At 41.9% G+C, this 19,830-nt stretch overlaps 1 protein-coding gene across 1 annotated transcript; it reads right to left on the bottom strand.

Moving 5' to 3' along the window:
• Window positions 1–6,094: 6,094 nt before the first annotated feature.
• Window positions 6,095–19,022, bottom strand: LOC121839622 (perlwapin-like). Its single transcript, XM_042299393.1, has 6 exons — window positions 18,920–19,022; window positions 17,569–17,706; window positions 16,691–16,827; window positions 8,791–8,923; window positions 7,941–8,077; window positions 6,095–6,431 (listed from the first exon to the last, which is right to left on the bottom strand). Exons 1-6 carry the CDS (start codon window positions 19,020–19,022, stop codon window positions 6,429–6,431), a joined length of 651 nt encoding a protein of 216 aa, XP_042155327.1. The 3' UTR covers window positions 6,095–6,428.
• Between the last annotated feature and the right edge of the window lie 808 nt (window positions 19,023–19,830).

Below are 19,830 nucleotides of genomic sequence, written 5' to 3'. Positions count from 1 at the left end.
TTAATAGAAGAGGAGGAGACCATAATATGTATTAACCTTAGATGACTAAGAGGGGGCGCTGCTTTGAAGCCATCGCACAGCCATTTTGGTACTCCTCCTTCATTTGACAAATATATTCTATTACAGACACCTTAATGCATACTTGCAAATTATATTAATTAAATTGAACATTTTATATTTTGAGAGTGTTAATGTTACATCCCCCACCACAACAAAGAATTACTTAAATACATGAAATTGTGTCCTTGAAACATTTTATTGAAATATTGTAGAATTCCATTCATTCCTATGGAGGACTGCTCTTTCTGAGATGTACCAATGTGGCGGCCTGTGGCTTCAAAGCCTCTCATTGGCCATTACAAAGCATCAGCAATCCAGGGTTTATACACATCATTGGGGAGAGACCATAGAAAAGATGAATGCACAAGGAACAATGCATCTGCAGGGTCCCCATGCCCATCAATTTACATTCCGAGTTCGGATCCGAACACTTGCTTAGGTCACATGTAATGAGAATAATTAAAGGGGATATATGGAACTTGTGCCTCTGGGGGTGCTCTTGATCCAAAAGTGGTCCCCCAAATGGACAGTAATATTGTCCAGAAATTAAGTCAAAATTTGATGTAAACAATTCACAACTAAACGTCAAGTGTGTCTTCAACTGAGTTTGTAGTTCAATGACTGAATGCATTTATGTTAAACTGCAGGTGAAAAGCCACAATGTATAATGATTCATAATGAAATGTTTCAAAGTACAGTATGTGGAGAGCTATAACATTGTTGATGGGTTGATTTTTGGGCAACGGTTGGGCTCTGTTTACATGGTATATGATTTTTTACTTGTAATTAATCTTAAGAAATAGGCCTATACATGTCCCAAAATAACTTTTTTAATTTCTATCAAATATTTTATCTCTCATCTTTCTTGTTCATGATGGGCAGACCTATACGCTTTTATCATTTTACTACACTGATATCTTGTAGCTTAGAGCGGACAACTATTTGGCGGACTAAATACATTCTCAAAATTGGATTTTCTTACATTATTCTCTCACAATAACGTTGTAGGACTATACACATCACATTCTATATGACTGACTGTTAACCTGTCTCCTACCCTTCATCTACACTGATTGAAGTGGTTTTAACAGGTGAAATGAATAAGGGATCGCAGCTTCACCTGGTCAGTCTATATCAGTCTATGTTCATAATATTTTGTACAGTCAGTCTATAACATGTTGTGGTTGACAAAGTGATTAGCCATTTGATTCACTGTTCAGGAGTCTTATGGCTTGGGGTAGAAGCTATTTAGGAGCCTCTTGGACCTAGACTTGGCGCTCCGGTACTGCTTGCCGTGCGGTAGCAGAGAGAACAGTCTATGACTAGGGTGGCTGGTGTCTTTGACCATTTTTAGGGCCTTCCTCTGACACCGCCTGGTATAGAGATCCTTGGTGGCAGGAAGACTGTCCCCGGTGATGTACTGGGCCGTAAGCACTATCCTCTGTCGTGCCTTGCAGGTAGAGGCCAAGTAGTTGCCATACCAGGTAGTGATACCAACCCATCAGGATGCTCTCGATGGTGCAGCTGTAAAATCTTTTGAGGATCTGAGGACCCATGCCAAATCTTTTCAGACTACTGAGGGGGAATAGGTTTTGTCGTGCCCTCTTCACAACTGTCTTGGTGTGCTTGGACCATGTTAGTTTGTTGGTGATGTGGACGCCAAGGATCTTGAATCCTGCTCCACTACAGCCCCGTCAATGAGAATGGGGCGTGCTCGGTCCTCCTTTTCCTGCAGTCCACAATCATCTCCTTTGTCTTGATCACGTTGAGTGGGTGTTGTTGTCCTTGCACCACACGGTCAGGTCTCTGACCTCCTCACTATAGGCTGTCTCATCGTTGTCGGTGATCAGGTCTACCACTGTTGTGTCAGCAGCAAACTTAATGATGGTGTTGGAATAGTGCCTGGCCGTGCAGTCATGAGTGAACAGGGAGTACAGGAAGGGGCTGAGCACGCACCCCTACCCTTACCACCTGGGGGCGGCCCATCATGAAATCCAGGATTCAGTTACAGAGGGAGGTGTTTAGTCCCAGGGTCCTTAGCTTAGTGATGAGCTTTGATGGCACTATGGTGTTGAACACTGAGCTGTAGTCAATGAATAGCATTCTCACATAGGTGTTCCTTTTGTCCAGGTGTGACAGGGCAGTGTGGAGTGCAATAGAGGTTGCATAGTCTGTGGATCTTTTGGTGTGGTGAGTGCTGCAGACATGAGTACTATGGGTCGGTAGTCATTTAGGCAGGCTATCTTAGTTTTTCTTGGGCACAGGGACTATGGTGGTCTGCTTGAAACATGTTGGTATTACAGACTCAGACAGGGAGAGGTTGAAAAGGTCAGTGAAGACACTTGCCAGTTGGTCAGCGCCTGCTCTGGGAACACGTCCTGGTAGTCTGTCTGGCCCTGCGGCCTTGTGAATGTTGATCTGTTTGAAGGTCTTACTCACATCGGCTGCGGAAAGCATGATCACACAGTTGTCCAGAACAGCTGATGCTCTCGTGCATGTTTCAGTGTTACTTGTCTCTAAGCGAGCATAGAAGTTATTTAGCTTGTCTGGTAGGCTCGTGTCACTGTGCAGCTCGCGGCTCTGCTTCCCTTTGTAGTCTGTAATAGTTTGCAAGACCTGCCACATCTGACGAGCGTCGGAGCCGGTGTAGTACGATTTAATATTAGTCCTGTGTTGGCACTTTGCCTGTTTGATGGTTCATCAGAGGGCACAGCGGGATTTATTATAAGATCTCTGGCGCTCTAGGTCGACAGGTCCTGGCTCCTTAGCAGAGGTGACCGGTCTGCTCCTGATCCCCGGGATCGTCATCTTGGTCTGCGTCCTGTGTCTGGAGCCGCGCGTCAGGGAGGGGCAACTGTCACGTGTGCTCCCTCTCCGTCCTCTAGGTCACCAGCCTGCTCGTTATGGCGCAGCCCTGTCACCATCGTTACGGTCATCAGTGCGTTGTGACACTCACCTGGACTCCATCACCTCCCTGATTACCTGCCCTATATTTGTCACTCGCTTCGGTTCCTTCCCCAGGCGTCATTGTTTCTGTTTCAGTTTGGTCTGTGCGTTGTTTGTGTTTCTTGTTTTCTATTTTGTTTCGTTTATTGATTAAATCACTCACTCCCTGAACTTGCTGACCAACTCTCAGCGCACATCGTTACACTAATATTCATAAGACCATTACATAATATATGTAATATAGGTCTTTATAAACGACTTTACTAATCATCAGTTAAGTCTTTTTGCGTGGCCTCATCTAAAGTGTGGGCTATTTATACATAATAAATACTAAATACTTTCTAAACAATAAGCACACAATATTCCGAAACGGTCACGCTGTTGCAATACGGTGATGTGTAACTTCAGACAAACTCTATGTTGAGTAACATAATGTTTTTAGTCCATAAATGCTTTTCTTAATTACATAAATGCTTCAAAATTCGCAAAAAGTGACATTAGTTGATGAAGATTATCTCATAGAACAAAACGTATAAGATCTCCCAAACCTGTCTTCACCACAAAACGTATTTTCAGCGTTTATCCAAAAACCCTACAAAAACTCAATACATTTTCCCATAGGCTTTGTTCAAAGAACCATGATGGAGTTAGTCCCTACAAAGAGACATCATTACTATTGCTCTCTATACATGTTAGCAATTGGGAGTCTCCAACCCTTGCAAAAGTAACCTCACAGTCCAATCCCCCCACCCCCCCTTTGCTAATTTCACCACCAGCAAAGCATTAAAAAAGAATCTCACCCATCTACCCACAATATCTCATAATGACAGTGAAAACATGATTTTAGAAATGTTAGCTAATTTATTGAAAGTGAAATACAGAAATATCTCATTTACATACAGTACCAGTCAAAAGTTTTTTCATTTATTATTATTATTTTTTACTATTTTCTACATTGTGTAATAATAGTGAAGACATCAAAACTATGAAATAACACATATGGAATCATGTAGTAACCAAAAAGTGTTAAACAAATAAAAAAATATATTTAAAATTCTTCTTAGTAGCCACACTTTGCCTTGATGACAGCTTTGCACACGCTTGGCATTCTCTCAACCAGCTTCACCTGGAACGCTTTTCCAGCAGTCTTGAAGGAGTTCCCCACATATGCTGAGCTCTTGTTGGCCCTTCCTCCCCAATTAAGGTGCCACCAACCACCTGTGCTAGACAGCCACTTTCAAAACGGTTCTCTTTGCGGTTATACAAATTAAAACCATCCATTTCTGGTGGATTGACAATGGAACTCTGTTTAAAGTATCCTTTTTAAATGAAGCCAAACAGAGTAGGCTACTATTTAAATGTTATCCTCCAGAAGAGGCAGAACATAGGCTATATTACAGCAAATAATGTCAAATCTCGAAAGTACCGATAGAGGAAAAAACATTTTCTTGTAGAGAATGTATAAGGAAGGTATCATGTTAATGAATGACATTGGAAACAACAAAGGTCAAATTATGTCACACAAGCAATTAATCCCGGTATAAGGAAATGTATGCTCAATACAAAATTATAACCAGTTCATCGCAGCTCTGCCACGAAAACGGAAGAGAAAATTACTTAAAAGAGAAAGGAATGAATTAATCGTAAATGGCTTAAAATGACCAATATAAATCGTAAAATGTATCAGTTTCACTTATGGTCAAGAGGGTTGACAACTATACCACATAAAATTCAAGATAGTTGGGAACAGATTTTCGATATCCCAATACCATGGCATCAGATTTATTGAAGTAATATACAAAGTAACAATTGAAGCATCAATCCTTTCTTTTCAATTTAAGCTATTATAAAAGATTCCCGCTACAAAAAGAATGCTCAGTATATGGGGCATTGAACAGAATCAATAGAGTATCTATTTTGGTACTGTCCATCGGTGGCTTGTTTTTGGAGTCAGGTTCAGGAATGGTTGTTAACATGGGTACCACTGGGCGCACATTTGGGGGTTTTGCCCTAGCACTACACAGCTGATTCAAATAACCAACTCATCATCAAGCTTTGATTATTTTCATCAGCTGTGTAGAGCTAGAGCAAAAACCAAAACGTGAACCCAGGAGGAGCCCCAGGACCGAGTTTGGGAAACCCTGCCCTATGGTACTGCCCAGGGACACAATGATTGAATGCAAAGTGGTGGATTGTGGGCATGCGCCTGCCACGGAGGAACATGCAAATCTTCCACTGTTTGATGTCAGAGTAGCTCACCATTGTCCCAGGGGACATGCGGACTACCTCCAAATCATCTCGCATCTGACGCACCAGGGCTGTCCCCTTGTGTGTCCAAGTTGTTTCCACCGAGATGGATGACGATATTCACGGTCACAACTCGACTCGGCGAGAGAGAATATTTCATAACCCTTCAACTGAGAACAGTTCGGCCATATTTCCGGCTAGTATAGTCGTCTATCTAGCCAGCTACATTGTGTAATCGCATAGTAAATATTTGCTTCAGTCTTTGTTTCCTTGCTCTCGACAATTTTCTATGAGCAATGATCAGTATGATTATGAGCATGGATCTTATCAATAAATAAAACGTACAACATTGTGAAGATTCACAAGGAGAGCATGTGTTAAACTATATTATAAAGTGGGTGGTTCGTGCCCCGAATGCTGATTGGCTGACAGCCGTGGAATATCAGGCCATATACCACGGGTATGACAAAACATTTATTTTTACAGCTTCAATTACGTTGGTAATCAGTTTATAATAGCAATAAGGAACCTCTGGGTTTGTGTTATATGGCCAATATACCACGGCTAAGGGCTGTATGTCATGGCACGTGCTAAGAACAGTCCTTAGCATGGTATATTGGCCGTATACCACACCTCCTTGTGCATTTTTGCTTAATTATAATGTTCTATAATAAGGTTGTACGATCACCTTCCGGTGTAAAAACCATGGAAATTAAAAACAAAAAACTATGTTTAAACTGAGAACAGGCATTGGTCTGAAGCCGGAAAATGAAGGATATTCACATGAGCACCACACGAGTCTCAAATAACCCCTAAAAAACCAAGCACAGGTGTTCAAAATCTTGTTTTATTCAAATTCAGCAGTCCACATGAGTTTGTCAATTCACATACTGCCCATGAAAATTGTCCAGTTTCCATAAAAGCTATGATCATTTTTCATATTTATTATTGCATAAAATCATCAGTTTTCATAGACATAATTGTACATGTAATGATTTGTATTTTCTACTTATTTCTTATAACTAATAAGAATTTCCAATAAAGCTTCAATGGCTCACTGCAGGCATAGAATCAACATATCTGGAAACACATCTGTTCCTCGGGGCACTGGCCATCTTTGTAACAGTACTCGGCACACATGTAGGTCCCGTTGGGCAGGACACAGCGACCGGGCTTCACTATGGTAACAAATGAAAAGTTGTCAGATATACAGTAGAAACATACGTGCAATAGGAATTTCCAGGATAACAATCGAGAAAAGCAGTCGCAGGTAAAGTCAATCAAATCTATCCATAATAAATCTATACATGTAAAATGTATATGTACAATGTATGTGCTTGTACAGTGGGGAGAACAAGTATTTGATACACTGCCGATTTTGATTTGATACACTGCCGATATCCATATAAAATGTATATGTAAAGTGTATGTACATGAATATACAGCAGAAAAGCTGTAAAACTCCAAAATATTTGTGTCCTCCAAAGAGGTGGATTGGTTAATATTAATTATTTTTTATTTAGAAAATAATTATATCCAGTTTATTAGAAGCTGCAACAGGGAGACACTTCCAGCACAGAAGCATAGAAAATGTCTAACTGGCATCTTGGAGACATACCCTTTACATTCTAATCAGACAGCACCAAATGTTCTGTAAACACCAGCTCTAGAGGCTTGTAGGAAGTCAAAACAAACAGGCTGTCAGCTGCTACAGAATCACACAGTGTTCACAGAATGTCATCAATACAACATAACAGTGAATAATCAGTGTGTCCTCGGCCCTTATACCTCAAGTCCGGCGTGAACCTCTATCAACAGATATGAGAACAATCCATAACATTCAGCATCAAGTCTAGTGACCATCAATCCACACCTTGAGTGTCACAAGTAGAACACTGGAAATCATCCGTACACTGATTCTTTCCATTGAGGTCTTACTATTACAATGAGTTGGAATTTTGTTGGTGGCCCTTGACAAATTGTCAGCTTAAAGTTCTGTGAATTGCTGTATCGTAAGAAACGTATGTTGCTACTCCTCTGAAGTCTCAGCCTGATATTCCCAAAATCCTTTTTCCCTGAAATATTTTACTTTTATTTATCTAGGCAAGTCAGTTAAGAAAAAAATCTTATTTTCAATGACGGCCTAGGAACAGTGGGTTAACTGCCTTGTTCTTAATGACAGAGTTTTACCTTGTCAGCTCAGGGATTTTGCTCTTGCAACCTTTCGGTTACTAGTCCGACGCTCTAACCACTAGGCTACCCTGACGCCAATGGTCCACCAACCAAAGGACATCTAGCCAACATGACACAACTGTGAGAAGCATTGGAGTCAACATGGGCCAGCATCCCTATGGAACGCTTTAAACACCTTATAGACCCCATGCCCTGGTGAATTGAGGCTTTTCTTAGGGCAAAAGGGGGTGCAACTCAAAAATAGGAAAGTGTTCCTAAAGTTTGGTATACTCAGAGTGTATAGATGTTGCATAACATTGGTATATACTCTAAAGGCCTGCATGGATCTTGAAAATCTTCTTAATTGAGTGTCTCAGCTCTAAAGAGAGTGTATGTGAAAAATATCTATCTATGTGTATGAAATATACAAGCCCCAGCTTTCTTGTTTCCAGAGTAATGCAGCAAATAATGAATGCAATGGATGTGTGTATCTGTCACTCTGGGACCATTCCTACCTGTGTCGGTGCAATGCAGTTATGCCCACATCCATTGTGGCAGCATTTTTCATCATTGGGGCAGTCACTGTCATTGGAACAGAACTCCACACACATCCCCATGCCCCATCGTCTACGAGGGCACACTCCAGGCTTTGCTTTAGGACAACACAATTTGAGCAGACATGTCAGGGAACCTGACTTACAACAAAGAGACATGAACACTGACAAAATTGGACTGAACCATTTTCTGGAAATCTGTCATATTTGTGAGGAGATGGTTACGATAAATAGGAATTTGTTTTTGTAGGAAGTCAAAACAGAAAGCGGTGACATTGTCAGCTGCTACAGAATCACACAGTGGTCACAGAATGTCATCAGTACAATAGAACAGTGAATAATCAGTGTGTCCTCGGTCCTTCTACTGGGGCCTCCAGTCTGGCGTCAATCACTATCAACAGATATGAGAACAATCCATAACATTCAGCATCAAGTCTAGTTACCATCAACCCACACCTTGAATGTCACAACCAGGATACTGGAACCATTGTGTATTACATAAACTGTATTCGCTAAATGTTTTGTTGATCACTCTAAACTAAATATGATCTTTAAGTGATCCTACATTTCCCCATTACAAATAGGTTTATGGTAGCAACTTGTCAGCCTACACTGACTCTTCCCAATGAAGTCTTTCTATTTTGTGACTTCTTAATTGAGTGTCTCAGCTCGAAAGAGAGTGTAAGTGAAATATATTGATCTATGTGTATGAAATGTACATTACAAGCTCCATCTTTCTTGTTTCCAGAGTAATGCAGCAATAATGAATGCAATAGATGGGTGTATCTGTCACTCTGGGACCATATCCTACCTGTGTAAGGTGCAATGCAGTTATGCCCACATCCATTGTGGCAGCATTTTTCGTCATTGGGGCAGTCACTGTCATTGGAACATAACTCTGCACATATCCCCACGCCCCATCGTCTAACAGGGCACACTCCAGGCTTTGCTTTGGGACAACACAATTTGAGCAGATGTCAGGGAACCCAACTTGCCACAAAGAGACATGAACATAGACACAATTGGACTGAACCAATTTATGAAAATCTATCATATTTGTGTCGAGATGGATTTGACAAATATGCATTTGCATCTCTGGAAAGTTTGTAGGCCATACTCCAAGTCATTTTGTGTCTAATTAATAGTTTTGGAGATATTTGTCCCCCATCATCAATGTTTCCCCCATAACACCCATGAAAATGCATTACAGCCTTCTGAACACTCACAATCTATTGGTTCAAATATGTAAGTTGAAAACATTGTATGTTAACTCAAATGGGCTGTGCAACGGTTTAAAAACAGACACACAAACAGTGCTATTAAGATGCAGAAATAATCATTTCTAGTTAAATGAACATATGAGACAAATTGACAAACACATCATTATATGTTTACTGAATTGTTGCATACGTTTTCTCAGGTTGGAGCTAAGTTTGGGCCAACTAAAAATGTTAAGTTCAGGTAACATTTTTATCTAGAAGTTGAATTAACTGAAAAAGGCTTTGGAACCACTTACTTCATAATCATTTGTTGAAACAACTAGAATTTATTTGACAGTGTATGCGTAAAATGGCCAAGGGTAGGCTGGATTGTTTCAAAGTCATAATGGCTGGCTTGTATTTCTTAGTAAGGTTGCAACAAAATAGGTTGCAAAGGGGCTATGCACAATTATAGGCTATTGTTTATAACCAAATAGGTAGGCTTTAACACCTAAGTCAAGTGTAGCAGGCTTCTTAAAATAAATCATCAAATTGTCACAGTTTGTTTCATGACAAATAATGAAAAGTAGGCTAATTAGAACAACTCACCTGTAGATGTGCCTCCCGTTTCTGCAGCAGAGACTATTTTCAAATCTACAAATGCCAACAGAAAAAGAACCAAAGCACAACGCGCTGACAAATTCATGTCCATGCTGACTTCAAGACTGTTAGAGCAAATGCAGTCCAAATCATTTTAATAGAAGAGGAGGAGACCATAATATGTATTAACCTTAGATGACTAAGAGGGGGGCGCTGCTTTGAAGCCATCGCACAGCCATTTTGGTACTCCTCCTTCAATTGACAAATATATTCTATTACAGACACCTAATGCATACATGCAAATTATATTAATTAAATTGAACATTTTATATTTTGAGAGTGTTAATGTTACTGCCCCCACCACAACAAAGAATTACTTAAATACATGAAATTGTGTCCTTGAAACATTTTATTGAAATATTGTAGAATTCCATTCATTCCTATGGAGGACTGCTCTTTCTGGGATGTGCCAATGTGGCGGCCTGTGGCTTCAAAGCCTCTCATTGGCCATTACAAAGCATCAGCAATCCAGGGTTTATACACATCATTGGGGAGAGACCATAGAAAAGATGAATGCACAAGGAACAATGCATCTGCAGGGTCCCTATGCCCATCAATTTACATTCCGAGTTCGGATCCGAACACTTGCTTAGGTCACATGTAATGAGAATAATTAAAGGGGATATATGGAACTTGTGCCTCTGGGGGTGCTCTTGATCCAAAAGTGGTCCCCCAAATGGACAGTAATATTGTCCAGAAATTAAGTCAAAATTTGATGTAAACAATTCACAACTAAATGTCAATAGTGTGTCTTCAACTGAGTTTGTAGTTCAATGACTGAATGCATTTATGTTAAACTGCAGGTGAAAAGCCACAATGTATAATGATTCATAATGAAATGTTTCAAAGTACAGTATGTGGAGAGCTATAACACTGTTGATGGGTTGATTTTTGGGCAACGGTTGGGCTCTGTTTACATGGTATATGATTTTTTACTTGTAATTCATCTTAAGAAATAGGCCTATTGTAACGGTTCTCTTGTGGTGAAGGAGAGTCGGACCAAAATGCAGCGTGTAGATTGCGATCCATGTTTATTCAATAAACGTAACACGAATCTAAATACAAACACTATAAAACAAATAACGTAACGAAAACCGAAACAGCCTATACTTGCGTAAACAAACACAGAGACAGGACCAAATACACTAAGGACAATCACCCACGACAAACTCAAAGAATATGGCTGCCTAAATATGGTTCCCAATCAGAGACAACAATAAGCACCTGCCTCTGATTGAGAACCACTCCAGACAGCCATAGACTTTGCTAGATAACCCACTAAGCTACAATCCCAATACCACCACCAAAACCCCAAGACAAACACACCACAATTACAAAAACCCCATGCCACACCCTGGCCTGACCAAATACATAAAGATAAACACAAAATACTTTGACCAGGGCGTGACAGAACCCCCCTAAAGTGCGGACTCCCGAACGCACCTCAAAACAATAGGGAGGGTCCGGGTGGGCGTCTGTCCATGGTGGCGGCTCCGGCGCGGGGCGTGGACCCCACTCAGTTCATGTCTTAGTCCCATCTCCCTTCGTCCCTGGATAGTCCACCCTCGCCACCGACCATGGCCTAGTAGTCCTCACCCAGAACCCCACTGGGCTGAGGAGCAGATCGGGACTGAAGGACAGCTCGGGACTGAGGCAGCTCGGGAGTGAGGGGAAGCTCGGGAGTGAGGGAAAGCTCGGGAGTGAGGGGAAGCTCGGGAGTGAGGGGAAGCTCGGGAGTGAGGGGAAGCTCAGGCAGGTAGATAGATCTACCAGATCCTGGCTGGCTGGTGGTTTCAGCAGATCCTGGCTGACTGGCAGATCCTGGCTGACTGGCAGATCTGGAAGATCCTGGCTGACTGGCAGATCTGGAAGAGTCTGGTTGACTGGCGGATCTGGAAGAGTCTGGTTGACTGGCGGATCTGGAAGAGTCTGGTTGACTGGCGGATCTGGAAGAGTCTGGTTGACTGGCGGATCTGGAAGAGTCTGGTTGACTGGCGGATCTGGAAGAGTCTGGTTGACTGGCGGATCTGGAAGAGTCTGGTTGACTGGCGGATCTGGAAGAGTCTGGTTGACTGGCGGATCTGGAAGAGTCTGGTTGACTGGCGGATCTGGAAGAGTCTGGTTGACTGGCGGATCTGGAAGAGTCTGGTTGACTGGCGGATCTGGAAGAGTCTGGTTGACTGGCGGATCTGGAAGAGTCTGGTTGACTGGCAGATCTGGAAGAGTCTGGTTGACTGGCGGATCTGGAAGAGTCTGGCTGACTGGCGGATCTGGAAGAGTCTGGCTGACTGGCGGATCTGGAAGAGTCTGGCTGACTGGCGGATCTGGAAGAGTCTGGCTGACTGGCGGATCTGGAAGAGTCTGGCTGACTGGCAGATCTGGAAGAGTCTGGCTGACTGGCAGATCTGGAAGAGTCTGGCAGATCTGGAAGAGTCTGGCTGACTGGCGGATCCTGGCCGACTGGCAGATCCTGGCCGACTGGCAGATCCTGGCCGACTGGCACTACTGGCAGATCCTGGCCGACTGGCACTTCTGGCGGATCCTGGCTGACTGGCACTTCTGGCGGATCCTGGCTGACTGGCACTTCTGGCGGATCCTGGAAGACTGGTGGATCCTGGCTGACTGGTGGATCCTGGCAGACTGGCGAATCCTGGCTGACTGGCGAATCCTGGCTGACTGGCGAATCCTGGCTGACTGGCGAATCTAACTGATCCTGACAGACTGACGACGCTGGGCAGACTGGCGGCGCTGGGCAGACTGGCGACGCTGGGCAGACTGGCGACGCTGGGCAGACTGGCGACGCTGGGCAGACTGGCGACGCTGGGCAGACTGGCGACGCTGGGCAGACTGGCGGCACTGGCGGCGCTGGGCAGACTGGCGGCACTGGCGGCGCTGGGCAGACTGGCGGCTCCTTGCAGACTGACAGCTCCTTGCAGACTGACAGCTCCTTGCAGACTGACAGCTCTGGCTGCTTCATGTAGACTGACAGCTCTGGCTGCTCCTTGCAGACTGGCAGCTCCATGCAGACTGGCAGCTCTGGCTGCTCCATGCAGACGGACAGGTCTGGCTGCTCCATGCAGACTGACAGCTCTGGCTGCTCCATGCAGACTGACAGCTCTGGCTGCTCCATGCAGACTGACAGCTCTGGCTGCTCCATGCAGACTGACAGCTCTGGCTGCTCCATGCAGACTGACAGCTCTGGCTGCTCCATGCAGGCTGGCAGCTCTGGCTGCGCTGAACAGGCGGGAGACTCCGGGCGCAGGAGAGGAGAAAGGCTCTGGCTGCGCTAAACAGGCGGGAGGCTCCGGCGGGAGGCTCTGGCGAATCCTGGCTGACTGGCGAATCCTGGCTGACTGGCGAATCCTGGCTGACTGGCGAATCTAACTGATCCTGACAGACTGACGACGCTGGGCAGACTGGCGGGGTCAAATTATGTCACACAAGCAATTAATCACGGTATAAGGAAATGTATGCTCAATACAAAATTATAACCAGTTCATCGCAGCTCTGCCACGAAAATGGAAGAGAAAATTAGTTAAAAGAGAAAGGAATGAATTAATCGTAAATGGCTTAAAATGACCAATATAAATCGTAAAATGTATCAGTTTCACTTATGGTCAAGAGGGTTGACAACTATACCACATAAAATTCAAGATAGTTGGGAACAGATTTTCGATATCCCAATACCATGGCATCAGATTTATTGAAGTAATATACAAAGTAACAATTGAAGCATCAATCCTTTCTTTTCAATTTAAGCTATTATAAAAGATTCCCGCTACAAAAAGAATGCTCAGTATATGGGGCATTGAACAGAATCAATAGAGTATCTATTTTGGTACTGTCCATCGGTGGCTTGTTTTTGGAGTCAGGTTCAGGAATGGTTGTTAACATGGGTACCACTGGGCGCACATTTGGGGGTTTTGCCCTAGCACTACACAGCTGATTCAAATAACCAACTCATCATCAAGCTTTGATTATTTTCATCAGCTGTGTAGAGCTAGAGCAAAAACCAAAACGTGAACCCAGGAGGAGCCCCAGGACCGAGTTTGGGAAACCCTGCCCTATGGTACTGCCCAGGGACACAATGATTGAATGCAAAGTGGTGGATTGTGGGCATGCGCCTGCCACGGAGGAACATGCAAATCTTCCACTGTTTGATGTCAGAGTAGCTCACCATTGTCCCAGGGGACATGCGGACTACCTCCAAATCATCTCGCATCTGACGCACCAGGGCTGTCCCCTTGTGTGTCCAAGTTGTTTCCACCGAGATGGATGACGATATTCACGGTCACAACTCGACTCGGCGAGAGAGAATATTTCATAACCCTTCAACTGAGAACAGTTCGGCCATATTTCCGGCTAGTATAGTCGTCTATCTAGCCAGCTACATTGTGTAATCGCATAGTAAATATTTGCTTCAGTCTTTGTTTCCTTGCTCTCGACAATTTTCTATGAGCAATGATCAGTATGATTATGAGCATGGATCTTATCAATAAATAAAACGTACAACATTGTGAAGATTCACAAGGAGAGCATGTGTTAAACTATATTATAAAGTGGGTGGTTCGTGCCCCGAATGCTGATTGGCTGACAGCCGTGGAATATCAGGCCATATACCACGGGTATGACAAAACATTTATTTTTACAGCTTCAATTACGTTGGTAATCAGTTTATAATAGCAATAAGGAACCTCGGGGGTTTGTGGTATATGGCCAATATACCACGGCTAAGGGCTGTATGTCATGGCACGTGCTAAGAACAGTCCTTAGCATGGTATATTGGCCGTATACCACACCTCCTTGTGCATTTTTGCTTAATTATAATGTTCTATAATAAGGTTGTACGATCACCTTCCGGTGTAAAAACCATGGAAATTAAAAACAAAAAACTATGTTTAAACTGAGAACAGGCATTGGTCTGAAGCCGGAAAATGAAGGATATTCACATGAGCACCACACGAGTCTCAAATAACCCCTAAAAAACCAAGCACAGGTGTTCAAAATCTTGTTTTATTCAAATTCAGCAGTCCACATGAGTTTGTCAATTCACATACTGCCCATGAAAATTGTCCAGTTTCCATAAAAGCTATGATCATTTTTCATATTTATTATTGCATAAAATCATCAGTTTTCATAGACATAATTGTACATGTAATGATTTGTATTTTCTACTTATTTCTTATAACTAATAAGAATTTCCAATAAAGCTTCAATGGCTCACTGCAGGCATAGAATCAACATATCTGGAAACACATCTGTTCCTCGGGGCACTGGCCATCTTTGTAACAGTACTCGGCACACATGTAGGTCCCGTTGGGCAGGACACAGCGACCGGGCTTCACTATGGTAACAAATGAAAAGTTGTCAGATATACAGTAGAAACATACGTGCAATAGGAATTTCCAGGATAACAATCGAGAAAAGCAGTCGCAGGTAAAGTCAATCAAATCTATCCATAATAAATCTATACATGTAAAATGTATATGTACAATGTATGTGCTTGTACAGTGGGGAGAACAAGTATTTGATACACTGCCGATTTTGATTTGATACACTGCCGATATCCATATAAAATGTATATGTAAAGTGTATGTACATGAATATACAGCAGAAAAGCTGTAAAACTCCAAAATATTTGTGTCCTCCAAAGAGGTGGATTGGTTAATATTAATTATTTTTTATTTAGAAAATAATTATATCCAGTTTATTAGAAGCTGCAACAGGGAGACACTTCCAGCACAGAAGCATAGAAAATGTCTAACTGGCATCTTGGAGACATACCCTTTACATTCTAATCAGACAGCACCAAATGTTCTGTAAACACCAGCTCTAGAGGCTTGTAGGAAGTCAAAACAAACAGGCTGTCAGCTGCTACAGAATCACACAGTGTTCACAGAATGTCATCAATACAACATAACAGTGAATAATCAGTGTGTCCTCGGCCCTTATACCTCAAGTCCGGCGTGAACCTCTATCAACAGATATGAGAACAATCCATAACATTCAGCATCAAGTCTAGTGACCATCAATCCACACCTTGAGTGTCACAAGTAGAACACTGGAAATCATCCGTACACTGATTCTTTCCATTGAGGTCTTACTATTACAATGAGTTGGAATTTTGTTGGTGGCCCTTGACAAATTGTCAGCTTAAAGTTCTGTGAATTGCTGTATCGTAAGAAACGTATGTTGCTACTCCTCTGAAGTCTCAGCCTGATATTCCCAAAATCCTTTTTCCCTGAAATATTTTACTTTTATTTATCTGGGCAAGTCAGTTAAGAAAAAAATCTTATTTTCAATGACGGCCTAGGAACAGTGGGTTAACTGCCTTGTTCTTAACAACAGATTTTTACCTTGTCAGCTCAGGGATTTGCTTTTGCAACCTTTCGGTTACTAGTCCGACGCTCTAACCACTAGGCTACCCTGCCGCCAACGGTCCACCAACCAAAGGACATCTAGCCAACATGACACAACTGTGAGAAGCATTGGAGTCAACATGGGCCAGCATCCCTATGGAACGCTTTAAACACCTTATAGACCCCATGCCCTGGTGAATTGAGGCTTTTCTTAGGGCAAAAGGGGGTGCAACTCAAAAATATGAAAGTGTTCCTAAAGTTTGGTATACTCAGAGTGTATAGATGTTGCATAACATTGGTATATACTCTAAAGGCCTGCATGGATCTTGAAAATCTTCTTAATTGAGTGTCTCAGCTCTAAAGAGAGTGTATGTGAAAAATATCTATCTATGTGTATGAAATATACAAGCCCCAGCTTTCTTGTTTCCAGAGTAATGCAGCAAATAATGAATGCAGTGGATGTGTGTATCTGTCACTCTGGGAACATTCCTACCTGTGTCGGTGCAATGCAGTCATGCCCACATCCATTGTGGCAGCATTTTTCATCATTGGGGCAGTCACTGTCATTGGAACAGAACTCCACACACGTCCCTTCGCCCCATCGTCTACGAGGGCACACTCCAGGCTTTGCTTTAGGACAACACAATTTGAGCAGACATGTCAGGGAACCCGACTTACCACAAAGAGACATGAACACGGACAAAATTGGACTGAACCATTTTCTGGAAATCAGTCATATTTGTGTGGAGATGGTTATGATAAATAGGCATTTGCATTTGTAGGAAGTCAAAACAGAAAGCGGTGACATTGTCAGCTGCTACAGAATCACACAGTGTTCCACAATGTCATCAATACAATACAACAGTGAATAATCAGTGTGTCCTCGGACCTTCTACTGGGACCTCCAGTCTGGCGTCAATCACTATCAACAGATATGAGAACAATCCATAACATTCATCATCAAGTCTAGTGACCATCAACCCACACCTTGAATGTCACAAGAAGAACAATGGAAATCATGTGTATTACAGAAGCTCTATACTAAACATTGTGTTGATCACTCTTAATTAAATATGAGCTTTACTGGTCTTAAATGTCCCCATTACAAAATGTTTATGGTATATATATATATATATATATATATATATATATATATATATATATATATCTATATAAAACTCTAAATACCTACATGGCTCTCAGAAATCTTCTTAATTGAGTGTCTCAGCTCTAAAGAGAGTGTATGTGAAATATATTGATCTATGTGTATGAAATGTACATTACAAGCTCCATCTTTCTTGTTTCCAGAGTAATGCAGCAATAATGAACGTAATGGATGTGTGTATCTGTCACTCTGGGAACATATCCTACCTGTGTACGGTGCAATGCAGTTATGCCCACATCCATTGTAGCAGCATTTTTCATCATTGGGGCAGTCACTGTCATTGAAACAGAACTCTGCACATGTCCCTACGCCCCATGGTCTACGAGGGCACACTCCAGGCTTTGCTTTGGGACAACACAATTTGAGCAGACATGTCAGGGAACACGACTTACCACAAAGACACATGATGAACATGGACACAATTACACTGAACCATTTTCTGAAAATCTGTCATATTTGTGTGGAGATCGTTGCGATAAATGTTAGCTGCTACAGAATCACACAGTGGTCACAGAATGTCATCAGTACAATACAACAGTGAATAATCAGTGTGTCCTCGGTCCTTCTACTGGGGCCTCCAGTCTGGCGTCAATCACTATCAACAGATATGAGAACAATCCATAACATTCAGCATCAAGTCTAGTGACCATCAACCCACACCTTGAATGTCACAACCAGGATACTGGAACCATTGTGTATTACATAAACTGTATACGCTAAATGTTTTGTTGATCACTCTCAACTAAATATGATCTTTAAGTGATCCTACATTTCCCCATTACAAATAGGTTTATGGTAGCAACTTGTCAGCCTACACTGACTCTTCCCAATTAAGTCTTTCTATTATGTGACTTCTTAATTGAGTGTCTCAGCTCTAAAGAGAGTGTAAGTGAAATATATTGATCTATGTGTATGAAATGTACATTACAAGCTCCATCTTTCTTGTTTCCAAAGTAATGCAGCAATAATGAATGCAATAGATGGGTGTATCTGTCACTGTGCAACGGTTTAAAAACAGACACACAAACAGTGCTATTAAGATGCAGAAATAATCATTTCTAATCATTTCTATCATTTCATTTCTATCATTTCTAGTTAAATGAACATATGATACAAATTGACAAACACATCATTATATGTTTACTGAATTGTTGCATACGTTTTCTCAAGTTGGAGCTAAGTTTGGGCCAACTAAAAATGTTAAGTTCAGGTAACATTTTTATCTTGAAGTTGAATAAACTGAAAAAGGCTTTGGAACCACTTACTTCATAATCATTTGTTGAAACAACTAGAATTTATTTGACAGTGTATGCGTAAAATGGCCAAGGGTAGGCTGGATTGTTTCAAAGTCATAATGGCTGGCTTGTATTTCTTAGTAAGGTTGCAACAAAATAGGTTGCAAAGGGGCTATGCACAATTATAGGCTATTGTTTATAACCAATTAGGTAGGCTTTAACACCTAAGTCAAGTGTAGCAGGCTTCTTAAAATAAATCATCAAATTGTCACAGTTTGTTTCATGACAAATAATGCAAAGTAGACTAATTAGAACAACTCACCTGTAGATGTGCCTCCCGTTTCTGCAGCAGAGACTATTTTCAAATCTACAAATGCCAACAGAAAAAGAACAAAAGCACAACGCGCTGACAAATTCATGTCCATGCTGACTTCAAGACTGTTAGAGCAAATGCAGTCCAAATCATTTTAATAGAGAGGAGGAGACCATAATATGTATTAACCTTAGATGACTAAGAGGGGGCGCTGCTTTGAAGCCATCGCACAGCCATTTTGGTACTCCTCCTTCATTTGACAAATATATTCTATTACAGACACCTTAATGCATACTTGCAAATTATATTAATTAAATTGAACATTTTATATTTTGAGAGTGTTAATGTTACTGCCCCCACCACAACAAAGAATTACTTAAATACATGAAATTGTGTCCTTGAAACATTTTATTGAAATATTGTAGAATTCCATTCATTCCTATGGAGGACTGCTCTTTCTGAGATGTACCAATGTGGCGGCCTGTGGCTTCAAAGCCTCTCATTGGCCATTACAAAGCATCAGCAATCCAGGGTTTATACACATCATTGGGGAGAGACCATAGAAAAGATGAATGCACAAGGAACAATGCATCTGCAGGGTCCCCATGCCCATCAATTTACATTCCGAGTTCGGATCCGAACACTTGCTTAGGTCACATGTAATGAGAATAATTAAAGGGGATATATGGAACTTGTGCCTCTGGGGGTGCTCTTGATCCAAAAGTGGTCCCCCAAATGGACAGTAATATTGTCCAGAAATTAAGTCAAAATTTGATGTAAACAATTCACAACTAAACGTCAAGTGTGTCTTCAACTGAGTTTGTAGTTCAATGACTGAATGCATTTATGTTAAACTGCAGGTGAAAAGCCACAATGTATAATGATTCATAATGAAATGTTTCAAAGTACAGTATGTGGAG

Source organism: Oncorhynchus tshawytscha, linkage group LG16, assembly GCF_018296145.1.
Source record: "Oncorhynchus tshawytscha isolate Ot180627B linkage group LG16, Otsh_v2.0, whole genome shotgun sequence".
Classification (NCBI taxonomy): Eukaryota; Metazoa; Chordata; class Actinopteri; order Salmoniformes; family Salmonidae; genus Oncorhynchus; species Oncorhynchus tshawytscha.
This window is presented reverse-complemented; position numbering and strand designations above follow the sequence as displayed.